Below are 12339 nucleotides of genomic sequence, written 5' to 3' on the forward strand. Positions count from 1 at the left end.
AAAACGTCAAGATTGTGTTGTTCAATGAAATATGTTCTTAGATTATTAAGCAATTTAACCATATAGTTGAAGAATTATAAATTTAGCTAGTTGTAAGTAGAATTTCAAAGCTAAAAACTTACTCATAACATTGCGTATGTTAAAGAATCAGTTTTAATTGCATCACACTGGTAGTAATAGTTGAGTAGTTGTTATGTATGTAACAGAGTCACGGCCGTAGTGAGCCTTATTGGCCTTTTAAATGATTTAGTTTCATTTCGTAGAGACGTTGTAAACCAAAAACCACACTTTTGAATACTGAAATGACCAGCATAGAAAATTCCTCATAGCCGCATAATTTCTAAAATCAGTATAGGCACAGTGCACGGTTCTGATAATCGTACTGGAAGCGCTGTGAAGTGTCAGTTATGAACAACTTGCAGAACTGTCGCGAAGCACCGATCTCCGGGACACGGAGTTCGCCGACAAATTCTAAATATAATTACGTGTACTATTGTAATTAACTGTGATTGGTTAAATATATTATCATTACTGAGAATAGTTTATCAAAAAGGAAAAAAAAAATATCTGTTTAAGTAGTCATGTAAACAATGCCAAGGAAGTAAATAGAGGCGACTTTTATGTATTAAAAGCCGAAGTGTTTCGGCAAATGTGTTTTGCTCTTCCATCCTTCCATCTTACGTAAAATAATTTATCTCCCTGTGTTTATACGTAACAATTTTTTAATTTTAACTTTTAATATTTTGTTTTCGTTAATTGAGGCGTAAGAAATATTATAAATAGAAAATGTCATTGCCCGGCAAGACTTGAAAATTTCTCCAAAACGCGTTGATGCAGTCTTTAATGAATTAACGATGAGCGTAATATTTCTAAAACTGACGTTCCACAAACATGGAGAAAAATATGTTCGACTAGAACCATAGAGTTTTCTAAGGGAAAGTGAATAAGTGACATATTACCTAAGACAGATCTAAAATATCCTGTACCCACAAACAGAAAATCTTTGTGTTGGCAATGCGAAAGCGCTCAAGATTTCTGTAACAAGATACGACCAGGCAGATTGTCTGAAATGGTTCTATGAGAGAAAACTCTGCATCTCAACGAGGAGAAAAATATTTCCATTTGTTTTCAAATTCTTTTTTGGCAGATTCCCATTAAATTATTATAGTTGGTGCCGCCGCACGAAATGTGTAATATAGAAAATATTTTTAATCCTAAGCCACAGTCCATCATCAAAGAAAATATTATACAATATAGGTGTAAGTTGTGGTCTGATAGTCCATGGCTTTGTGGAACCCCAAATTGTATTGCAGTTAATGGAGGGAGGGCTGAAAGTTTATTAAAAGTTAAGTGTCTCATTGTATGCAGTAATAAGTGCATAATAGAAGCGGTAGTAAATATTAATTGTAATATTTATTTCTATACCAAAAGGAAAATGTTAAATTAAATAATAATACTATGTCTTGTATCCCGTGTCGGATACTAATGTATAAAACAGATATTGGTACATGTTTTTTGTATTTGTACAGTAGAAACCCACTTGTATACCTAACATTAGGAAAGGACGTAATATATGTTGAGAATTTCACTGATAAAATAGAAACCGTTTGTTTTACTAACTATTTATCTACACTTATTTCAGTTACTATACAATAATCAAAGAAATATTATAATTATAACAAATGCCATTAATCCAGACTGTAAGTCACCTGCGTTTATCTGTTTTCGTCTAGATTTGTTTTCTCTTTTTATATAACTTACCTCCACCAATCCAATATAATGTTTATTCAATACATGTATTACATTAAAGTTATAAATTGTTGTAGACGGTTTTATGCAATTTTTTTAATAGTAGGAGACTGAAATTTACTAAAAACAACACATATGAAAAATACTTATGTCAAAATATTTTCAACATGTTCAATTGATAGTTTGTGTAATATGTAAAATATTTTATTTTGTTGAATGCACGTTTCCACATTAATTCAAACACTGGCAATGCTGTAAGTAGTTTTCACTTCTTCAGCTGTCAATTTTCCATCATGAAGATTTAGTGTTGTTACAACAATGACCCTTTTGTTGGATATGCTTGTTTTATTTCCTGAAAAACCTTTGACAGCCATGACCTAATCGCCACATTCTAATAGACAATAAATCCAAGATTATTTCTAATGAATGTGTCACTTGATCTTCCACCAAACATTAATTCAAAACAAAATAACAACCAATGGTTTTATCAACATGTGTTTGTATCGCAACTTAGGTTTTCGTAATAGAATCACTCATAGTACTTTCATAAATTGCAATACTTATATATATTTACTGTTTTTAATATTTTTGGGGCTCTTTCTCCTCTTGAGAGCTTGAGACGTTGAAGCCTTCTTTTTATGTTTGAAAATATACTGGTTAGGTATTCAGGATTTTTGGGTTGTCCGACATTTTGTTTCCAATAAAATAAATACTATGTATTTTTGACACGGTTGATGTTACCTAAGTGAACCACCAAGACTGAAGGGAAAAAAACCCTGAAGGATCTAATAAAATATATCAACAATCAATTTATAAAAGTAATTTCTCATTCTTAATATTAAAATAAAAACACATTACACTGTCAAAATTTAGTTTTCCTTAAAATGAATAAATCTTGATGGGAAAACTTTATCCTTAAGTTCACGAACCATATGTAAAAAATGTATAAAGAGATATGACATTCTTAAAAAAATAATTGTTGTATTTTTTTATAAGTCTTTTGTTTAATTTTATTAGCATTTATGTTTGTTACAGCACGGAAATTTATAAATTCTCGTACTAATTTATAGATTGTTTTCACGTGTCTCCACTTTACTATCTCAGTTAAAGAAACTACGCACGTATTTAAGTAAAACTTGTGATTTACGTGCTAGTAACATAATATTTCCATAGTTTGTATGTAAATTAACGGACTTCCTAATAGGCCCTATCATATACACGCTATTTTTAAATGTATCATTATTTATAAGCAGTGTAAGCATTCAGCTTTAATTCACCATTTTTCATTTCGTTCATCTTAAGTTTTCTGCTTTGGAAATGAACAATACACAATTATATTATTACGTATTTTTGTAAGTATTACTGTGCCCAACCACAAATCATTTTGCAATGTCTTTGTCACCATCCTTATCGCTGATCGTTTTGAACAATGTCACCTGAAGGCTAACGAAGCGCAGTGTCTCAACTCTGCCGTCCTGCAGTTAGTTACCACGTTCGCCACAAGAGCAGCGTGCACGGTGCTCATATATTATGGCCATTTACTTCAGAGACTGACATTAAAAATATTTTTTTAAGCATCATTACGCCATTGACTTCAATAAGGCTGTCGGAACCCTAGTTATTGGAACTTGATGTGCAGTTAATTATAAGGGACAGGAAGTTCCTGGATGATTGGGAAATGCAAACATTCCCCCAAAAAATTATGTTGCCGCTAATGTGATGCGTTACGAGCCGTTGATTAGTGTCATTAAAATATATATTCTGCGTTAATTCATACAGTGCAACTTACTTATATTATTGTTTACACATTGACAAGCATTTTATTTTACTAATTTAATTGATTTGCGTGACGAATTTATATTAATATACACTAGCGACCCACCCCGGGGTCGCGCAGGTGCAATGGTGATACTAATAATACTACAGAAAGGCATACGATAGCTGCTAATCATAAAGCTCTGCAGGGCGAAGCGCGGCCTTCGACGCGCTATTTATAGGCACGCGCCGCCGGCCCCCCGGCCGGAACCGCCGCAACCGCTATGTCCCTGCATTTTAGAACTGTAATAACTTCGAAAATATTCATTTAAATAACATGCTGTACAGGGCCATATTGATCTAAATTAAATGCATAATGTATTTAAGGTACTTAATTGGATAAGGATTAATGCTGTATTGCTTAAAATCGCATCGTAAATAAGCCATTATTTCTCGTAAAATGTAAAGGATAAAAAATGGTTATTGTGGGTTATCCCTACGAGACATATACAATCGCGGACTTTTTTGTAGATATTTTTAAGGTGTACAATACTGTAGTACATTATTTTGGTCTATCTCGTAGGGTTCAGCCAGCGTTTGCAATGTAAGCGCAAAACAATGTGTTTATTTACGACATCACATTAGAAACCTCTAAAATTATCAGTGTTTCTCTACTATATTATGCATGTATTACATATATAAACCTTCCTCTTGAATCACTCTATCTATAAAAAAACTGCATCAAAATCCGTTGCGTAGTTTGAATGATCTAAGCATACATAGGGACAGACAAACAACGGGAAGCAACTTTGTTTTATACTATGTAGTGATTGGTTCTTTTATTGATAGAAATAATCACTTGGTCGTTTTGTCTACAAGATGGATACAAATACTACTGCAGTCTGTTTTATATAACTTACGAAATGGTACACAGTTATTTTAAAAAGAATTTGTTCCTTTTGTTTTATGCTAAGAGTTTTCAAGTACCAAAAATCTTATGAAAAAAATTAAAATCTGATTGATTTTGGAAAGATTCTGAATTAAACCACGATAAACATATAAAATAGGTACAATAATATTTCAATAATTTAATACAATTCTGATTGCTGTTTAAATTTCTTTGTGATAGTATCATGGTTGTTTATGAATGTAAACATTTTACGGTGCACCTAAGATTTTATTTACTGAATAAATGTAGGACTATATTCTAATACCATTCAAAAATTAATTTTGATATATTAGTGAAAAAAAAAATCCACAATATATTGGAAAATTATTTCAAGTATTTGTTAGAATGAACACCATTAATATTAAATGATAATAATTTATAACACAGTAAAAACCAAGACAATTAAAATATTAGAAAATACTTTATTTACACAAAACGCACATTACCAAAGAGAACTACAAGTATCAATAGACATATTTCACCACAGACGGATATATATACATTGTCATTTGAATCTAAATCTTATAAAAAACTATAAAAAAGGAAATTTCTTTATTTTATACAGTTTTACTAGATACTAGTAAACCATAAAAAAATATAAATATTTTACTAAACAACATGAATTGCACAAACTAAACTAAACTATGATTAATTTCTACGAAATATTTACATTTACAAATGATAACCAAATCGTTAGCCATAGACATTAAAATGGGTCAACATTTATTAAAATGTCCAAAAAAATCAAGGTGGGTTATTTCGTGATAAATAATCAATATCATCAGTACGGTCCCTGCAGCGCCCTGGAGGCGGGGTACGGCCCGCCGGCGCCCCGCGACACAGCCGTCTCCTCGTACCGCACCTCGGGCTTGTAGCCCTCCTCGTCCGCCTGATACTCCACCACCTGCAGCCGCCCGTCCGGCAGCAGCACGCGGTACGAGCCCTGGGCGGTCTCCAGCTGCCGAGTCTCCTCTTGCCCGAACTCGCTACCCGACTCCTCGTCCTGCACGGCGTACGAGAACTGGTAGTTGGCGGGCTCCTGCAACACACGCCACGTCCTCACTGCGCCGTCCCTAGCCGCCAGTGTACTCACACACATGTGAGCAGGCGGAGGCTACTCACGGCTAGAGGGTCCTCCTGGGCGCTGTAGCCGGCGAGAGGAGCGCCGTACTGGGCGGCCGGCAGTCCGGAGTTGCGGGAGAAGTCGGCGGGGGCGCCGTACGTGTTGGCGAGGCCAGACCTTCCGACGGTGGGCGCGCCGTACTGGGCTGAGAGACCGTTCACTCCACCAAATCTGCTAGAGGCGGCGGGAGCACCGTACTGGGCTGAGAGACCGTTCACTTCACCAAACCTGCTAAAGGCGGCCGGCGCGCCGTACTGGGTGGAGAGACCGTTCACTCCACCAAACCTGCTGGAGGCGGCGGGAGCGCCGTATTGAGTGGAGAGACCGTTCACTCCACCAAACCTGCTAGAGACATCAGGAGCGCCGTATTGAGTGGAGAGACCGTTCACTCCACCAAACCTGCTGGAGGCGGCGGGAGCGCCGTACTGGGTGGAGAGACTGTTCACTCCACCAAACCTGCTGGAGGCATCAGGAGCACCGTATTGCGTGGAAAGACCGTTCACTCCACCAAACCTGCTGGAGGCGGCGGGAGCGCCGTATTGGGTTGATGGAGTGTTCAAGCCACCGAATCGGCTTGATGCCCCTGGTGCTCCGTACTGAGTTGATGGAGTGTTCAAGCCACCGAATCGGCTTGATGCTCCTGGTGCTCCGTACTGAGTTGATGGAGTGTTCAAGCCACCGAATCGGCTTGATGCTCCTGGTGCTCCGTACTGAGTTGATGGAGTGTTCAAGCCACCGAATCGGCTTGATGCCCCTGGTGCTCCGTACTGAGTTGATGGAGTGTTCAAGCCACCGAATCGGCTTGATGCTCCTGGTGCTCCGTACTGAGTTGATGGAGTGTTCAAGCCACCGAATCGACTTGATTCCCCTGGTGCTCCGTACTGAGTTGATGGAGTGTTCAAGCCACCGAATCGGCTTGATGCTCCTGGTGCTCCGTACTGAGTAGATGGAGTGTTCAAGCCACTAAATAGGCGTGAAGCTGCTTGCCCGGAAGGTCTGGTCATGCCTCCGAACCTAGCTGATGCGCCAGGAGCACCATATTGTTGCGATAGTTGCTGCTGTCTCGCATTCTGAGCAGACGGCAGGTACTCTCTACTCAGAGGTGCCTCTGCCCACACACCGGCTATCGTCAGAGCAATGATGAAGTAGGCCTGAAATCAATAATTAGTTTTTTTTGGCAGTCTTATATTTGGACTACTAAATAACATATAATTGGACATGTCCTTTAAGTTAAGTATGTTTTACCCTTAGAATACTACTAAAGTTTAATTATGCAAAGGAAGCATGTTGCAGAAAGTTTTTTTTATTATTTGGTTCTAATGCCTTAGTTATAAGCGGTTCATTTATTGGATCTACTTTAACAGAATATATTTATTTTTAAATCGATATCTGTTCATCCATCGGAAATAAATAAAATGTTATCATACTAAATTTAAAATCTATAATTGATTAATAAGTGAATTACAACTTCAGTTACTTTGATCAGAATATTTTCAGTCTTGCCTACAAAGCTGTTTTCTTAGAAGCTATAATGATACTCTTTCCTAATTTAGTATCCGATTTTACTTGTTGTCAGTAAATTCGCAAAGCTACATTTTTAAAAATATAATTTGTTTAACATGCAAATTATGCATTATTCATTTTGAGTCTTTTTTCACCCTGAAAAAGTAATATGATTGTATGCTTCAGTATTTAAGAATCAAACGAACCATAAGTTAAAGCTATGATTATGTATTTATAAACATATATGTGATACTTTATACATTTTCGAGGGTTTAAGACGAAAAATAAAATTTATCGTAGCAAATACAAAATTACTAAAATTTTTGTACTAATTTAAAAAATGTATTTATGAGAGCAGTGTAAATGTCTTTAGTTAATAATACTTACTACATAAAACTGCTCATTTCCCGTTTCAAGCAAGAATAAACAGGATTATTATTTGGCTACTGGCTCTCACTGTCACAGAAATTGCTAACTGAAACATATTTAAATGTAAGCAAACCTCAGTATTAAGCAATCAGATAACTTTGATAAACTGTTAAGCCCTATCATTGTTTTTTTTTCGTTCACTTACTTTAAGCGAATATAATTTCTATACCTATTTTTTCCGTTTTAAAGCTGTGATTACTTATGTGCTATTATTTCATGACAAAGATAGGCAAAAGTAAGTAGTTTCCAAAATAAATGTTAAATGTGCTGATGTCAATGATTTGGGAATGTTGTTTGACTTTGATCTGGGTAATTTTATATGGGAAAAAAGTAAATTTTCTTTTCTAATTATATCACTAACACTTAGAAAGAGGTAAGTATATAATATATGCAACATATGTATACACAAATTTAAGTTATTTTATCTTTTATTAAAACTTTAATTTGGCTTTAAACAGCTTCGATATATTTAAAACACACCTGTATAAATTGCAGTACCAGCGATTCTGTCAATTTTTTCACTCTACCGAGAAGTTGTAAAACATGCAATACAATTTTTATGGAACTAAAGGTTTATGCTTTTTCAGTGCAATAAAATATTGTTGTGTATTTAGTGAAATGAAATGAGTAATAACAGTATTTGAAGAGCAATCTGAAGCTTAGATATTAGGTTTACAGGTAAATTTGGTATGACCAAAAAAAATACAGTCTTGCAGACAGCAATGAAACACTATGTTACAAATATAAATATAATTTTTTTAAATTGAATTTCATTTAATTAAAATTTCAACACAAGTTTATACTATTTAAAACCATTTAAATAATTGAAACGCATGATTGTTGATTTATTATAAATACGGTTTTAATTGTAGTATTTCACCATGTAATTACAAACAATTATTTTTAAATATTTTTTGGTAATTTGTAAGTAATACAGTGACAGGCTTAATGTTTTCTTGAAGAAAAGTGTATTTCGTTGTTGTAGCTTAGCATTTTTTCAACATTATACAATATTTAAGTTGAAGTGATTAAAATATTAAAATTTATTGAAAAAATGGTTTTCAACTAATAGTTAAATTACTTTAAGAAATGAGGAACAATTAGAGTTCTGTTATTTTTTTTACAAATAAAATGTATAGAATAACTAGCTGATGTGCCCGCTACGAGAGCCTACATGCAGAAAACTCTCCCAATGCTCATTACGTACGTCCCTTGTTATGCGTACGCCACTGACACACCTCCAACAAAAAGAAGAAAACACTAATTATAATTTTTAAAATCAACTAATGAAAATAATCGTTAGAACTAAGATAACACCAAGGAAATACTGGATTCAACAGTTTTCTAAGGGCCTTCAAGTTCGCATTTATCTAACCAACGACAAGCAAGCAACCAACGACCAACAAGCTGCAATTCCCGGCGTTGCCCGGGTAAGAATATATTATGATCTTAGTGTGTGTTTGTTGATAGTCAAACTGTAAACCAACTTCACTTTAAATTACAATCGTTTAAAAGTTAAGGGAATTTCGGTTGAAATAATAGGTATTCGCGGTGTAAACACAGTTTTACATTTTTCTTTGCCGGTTACTATGCTCGCTTCGATAGTGCTATTTATCAGACGTTTAATACAGAAACTTGTGCAATTACACAATTTCGGCGAATTCAGATACCGCAGGAAAAAATCATCGGCGAGCCAACTTTCAGTTCGAAACAGTGCAGCGGCATTCCTGGCGCGTTTAACGAACTAAAAAAAAATCGCTGGGAGGCATCAATAATCAGGGGCGAAGACAGGGGGGGGGGGGGGTATTAGGTGTTCCACCCGCCCCCCCCCCCCTTTATCATCAAATCTTTAATTAATTTCTTATTCATCACTCAAACAAATTTCATATTAAAATTAATAAAATTTTTACCATTACAATATTTAAATTTAAGAACCTAAACTGCTAAAATAGCACTATTTTACACCTTAAAATCCAAATTTCCCGGGAGAGGATCCCCGGACACCTCGCTTTAATACGGGGGGGGGGGGGGGCGGCATGCTTCTTAACACCCCCCAGACACAAATCCTGGCTACGCCACTGTCAACAATACAATAGCCGGTGCCCTGAAGACGAAGGAAGCATCAACAATGCAAAAGCCGTTGCCATGGACAACGTGCTCCAAAATTAAATTTTAAGAATAAAAATTAAAACAATGACGTACAGCACACTTCCTCAAAAACCGCGTGCGAAAAACCGGGGAGTGGTTGGGGAGAAAACTGAGAATTTGCCAAAATACCCCTTTATATATATAAATGCATGCATATTAATTCAGTTTTAGTTAGTATTAAAATGTGTTTTTGTACTTAAATAATCATAACTGAAGTAATTGTACAGAAAATCCTTAAAGTGATTTACAACAGCCAGCAAACAATTTATAATGTTACAAATACTCATCTGGCTACTTAATGATTTTAACACGTTACAGGTTTGATACGACATTTACGAAAGTTATTTTGGTTTTGATATTTTTAACTTAACTATCATAAAATCGGTTTCTTCGTTCAGAAGAAGGTTAAGTTTAAAACAAAAGATTTTTCTTTCCATAAAATAGTAAGGATATTTGCAAGGGAAATATTAATGGCTAAATGTGACATCGATTTTGCATTATTAAAACTTAAGAAGGAATTGCATGATGCAATACATTAGTCTATGTTTTATGAATTATAATCAGTAAGGATATGTTGGCTAAAGAGCAGAAATTACCCTTATCTTATATGCCTTCTATTCTCTGTAATTTTATACTTGCTTAGTTGACGCTTTCCGTTATTAATAGAAATAAATGCTTTTTCAGAGCCATGTTTATATATTAAAAAGAGTAATGCATTCTTAATACATTAAATTTTAAATTTTTCTCAATTTATTTTTATAGAACACAATTATATGCATATACGTGGGTGAGATTAAGATTCAAATGATCGCCGGATAATTTTATAAACGAGCTGGAAGCTCGTAAATTGCAAGAAATGCTGGAGTTTGGTCAGCGCAGCCCCTTCGCAACGCTTATTCCGATGTTTTAACTGAAACTTCTTCAGAAGGTGTCTTTAAAATATAAGTCCTTGCACCAAATATTTAGGGGGGGGGGGGGGGAGAGAATTTATATTCACGTAGATTACACAGCTTTCGCGGCCATACATATTCGAACAAACCATGTTGGCTTTCGGGATTGAGCCGCATCGAAAAAAGTTAATTATACGTGAAGATGCCTGCTGCAATGCAGGGCGAAAACGTTGGTACAATCCACCACTTGGACGGGTCTTAAATCCGGAAGACAAGATTGCTTGTGTTATTTCAGGGGTTTGCTGTTGAACAGACTCGCACTTACCTGCGCCATGTTGCCGGTGATCACAACCAGGGGCGAATGAGTGCCGAGGGTTGGTTTCCCGCCGCTATATATACATGAGTGGACTCCGTTGGTCCCCATGTCTCTCCCCCTTTCACCGAAGTCGCTCATCCTCGCGGCCATCACGGTCCGAAACGGTGACGTAGCTCGTCCGAGGTTTCCCAACGAGGGTCGGTCGTGTGCGCTGTCCCACGCGCGAACACTCGCATCCACTCACACACTCACACACTCACACACACACGCGCACGCTCTTCGGGACAGCCCGTTGCGAAACTCGCGCCTGTTCTCACGAGTCCGAGCGCCCGGCCGGTCACGTCACAGAGCGACGCGCGCGGCCAGATACAGTTAGTTTCTGTGCGTAACACCTGAGCCCTGGGCACGCGGCGTTTGGTGCGACGGAAGTCAAGGAGCGGAAATTTGTAGCAACCACTGTGCTGCCATCTGTGGCGGATGGCGCGAACCAAAGTTCAAGGAAAAAAAAAAAACGAAAACTTTCGAGTATTTACTTTTTGACGAATTTTAACTCGATGAGCAGTATTTCAGTAAAATTACTGGTCGAAAATCAGGTCCAAATCCGGTGTTAAGTATTTTTTTTTTTAAGATTGTTTTCGCTTTTATCGGAGCCGTTTCTTTACAAAATTCTAAAATTTATGTCTGCTTATCAAGTAATTGGATAGTCGAAGTAGCTGCTCCGGCAACGAATTCTAGCGGCTGGCGTGGAAACTATACGTGTGGTTCGCGTCCATAAATTTAGTTGAAAACACATTTTGCGTATGTTTATCACGCTCGGCGTTAATTTTACTAAAGCATAATACGTTACTTAACGCGTCCGAGTTTCGTTTTATTAGTGTATTTGCAACATGAAAACACACGAATCAGCTCGTTAATAGAGGTTAGATGCTACTCATCGTTGGCGAATACTGAATGACTTAAACGCAATTTTTTTTATAAATAACATAATTAAAGTGTGAATTACAGAAAGTCATTCACGAAAGCAGGTTTATGGGCGTATATCCATTGTGGAAAAAATGGGGAGGGGGGGGGGTGCTATAGAACCCGGTTACCCTTGGAATTAAAAAGCATCTTAATGCGGAGGAAATCGTTAATGTGAAACTGGGGTGAATAAGTAACAAAAACTCCGAAATTATGTTTTAACGCAAACTTTCTGAACATGATGAAGTTTTCCGCTTATTTCGTTCCCTTAGGCCTAGACCGCCTGGTGAGATGACTTGTTTCAGCTACCCCCACTAGCCACTCTCTTTCAAATCCTGCGAGTCATATAGATTTGCACCCCTTTCTTATGCGTGTGAGTGATAAAAGGTTACGTTAAGTCTACGAGCGGTATTCTTGCAATATAAACCATCATACAAACAACCACATGGAATAATATATTTATATTTTTAATAATAGGTGTTTGTAAATTGCAGTTCGTTGTTTAGTAAGAGCAAAT

General features: G+C 36.6%; 1 protein-coding gene across 1 annotated transcript; it reads right to left on the reverse strand.

Moving 5' to 3' along the window:
- Positions 1–4855: 4855 nt before the first annotated feature.
- Positions 4856–10909, reverse strand: LOC134528438 (pro-resilin-like). The gene is made up of 3 exons (XM_063362050.1): positions 10872–10909; positions 5576–6727; positions 4856–5492 (listed from the first exon to the last, which is right to left on the reverse strand). Exons 1-3 carry the CDS (start codon positions 10878–10880, stop codon positions 5235–5237), a joined length of 1419 nt encoding a protein of 472 aa, XP_063218120.1. The 5' UTR covers positions 10881–10909; the 3' UTR covers positions 4856–5234.
- Between the last annotated feature and the right edge of the window lie 1430 nt (positions 10910–12339).

This window comes from Bacillus rossius, chromosome 1 (assembly GCF_032445375.1).
Source record: "Bacillus rossius redtenbacheri isolate Brsri chromosome 1, Brsri_v3, whole genome shotgun sequence".
NCBI lineage: Eukaryota > Metazoa > Arthropoda > Insecta > Phasmatodea > Bacillidae > Bacillus > Bacillus rossius.

Bases quoted from the DNA above. Each gene is read 5' to 3' on its own strand.
- LOC134528438 (XM_063362050.1), bottom strand. The intron at 5,493-5,575 runs GTGAGTAGCCTC...CGTGTGTTGCAG, and splicing joins CCCAGGAGGACCCTCTAGCC to GAGCCCGCCAACTACCAGTT.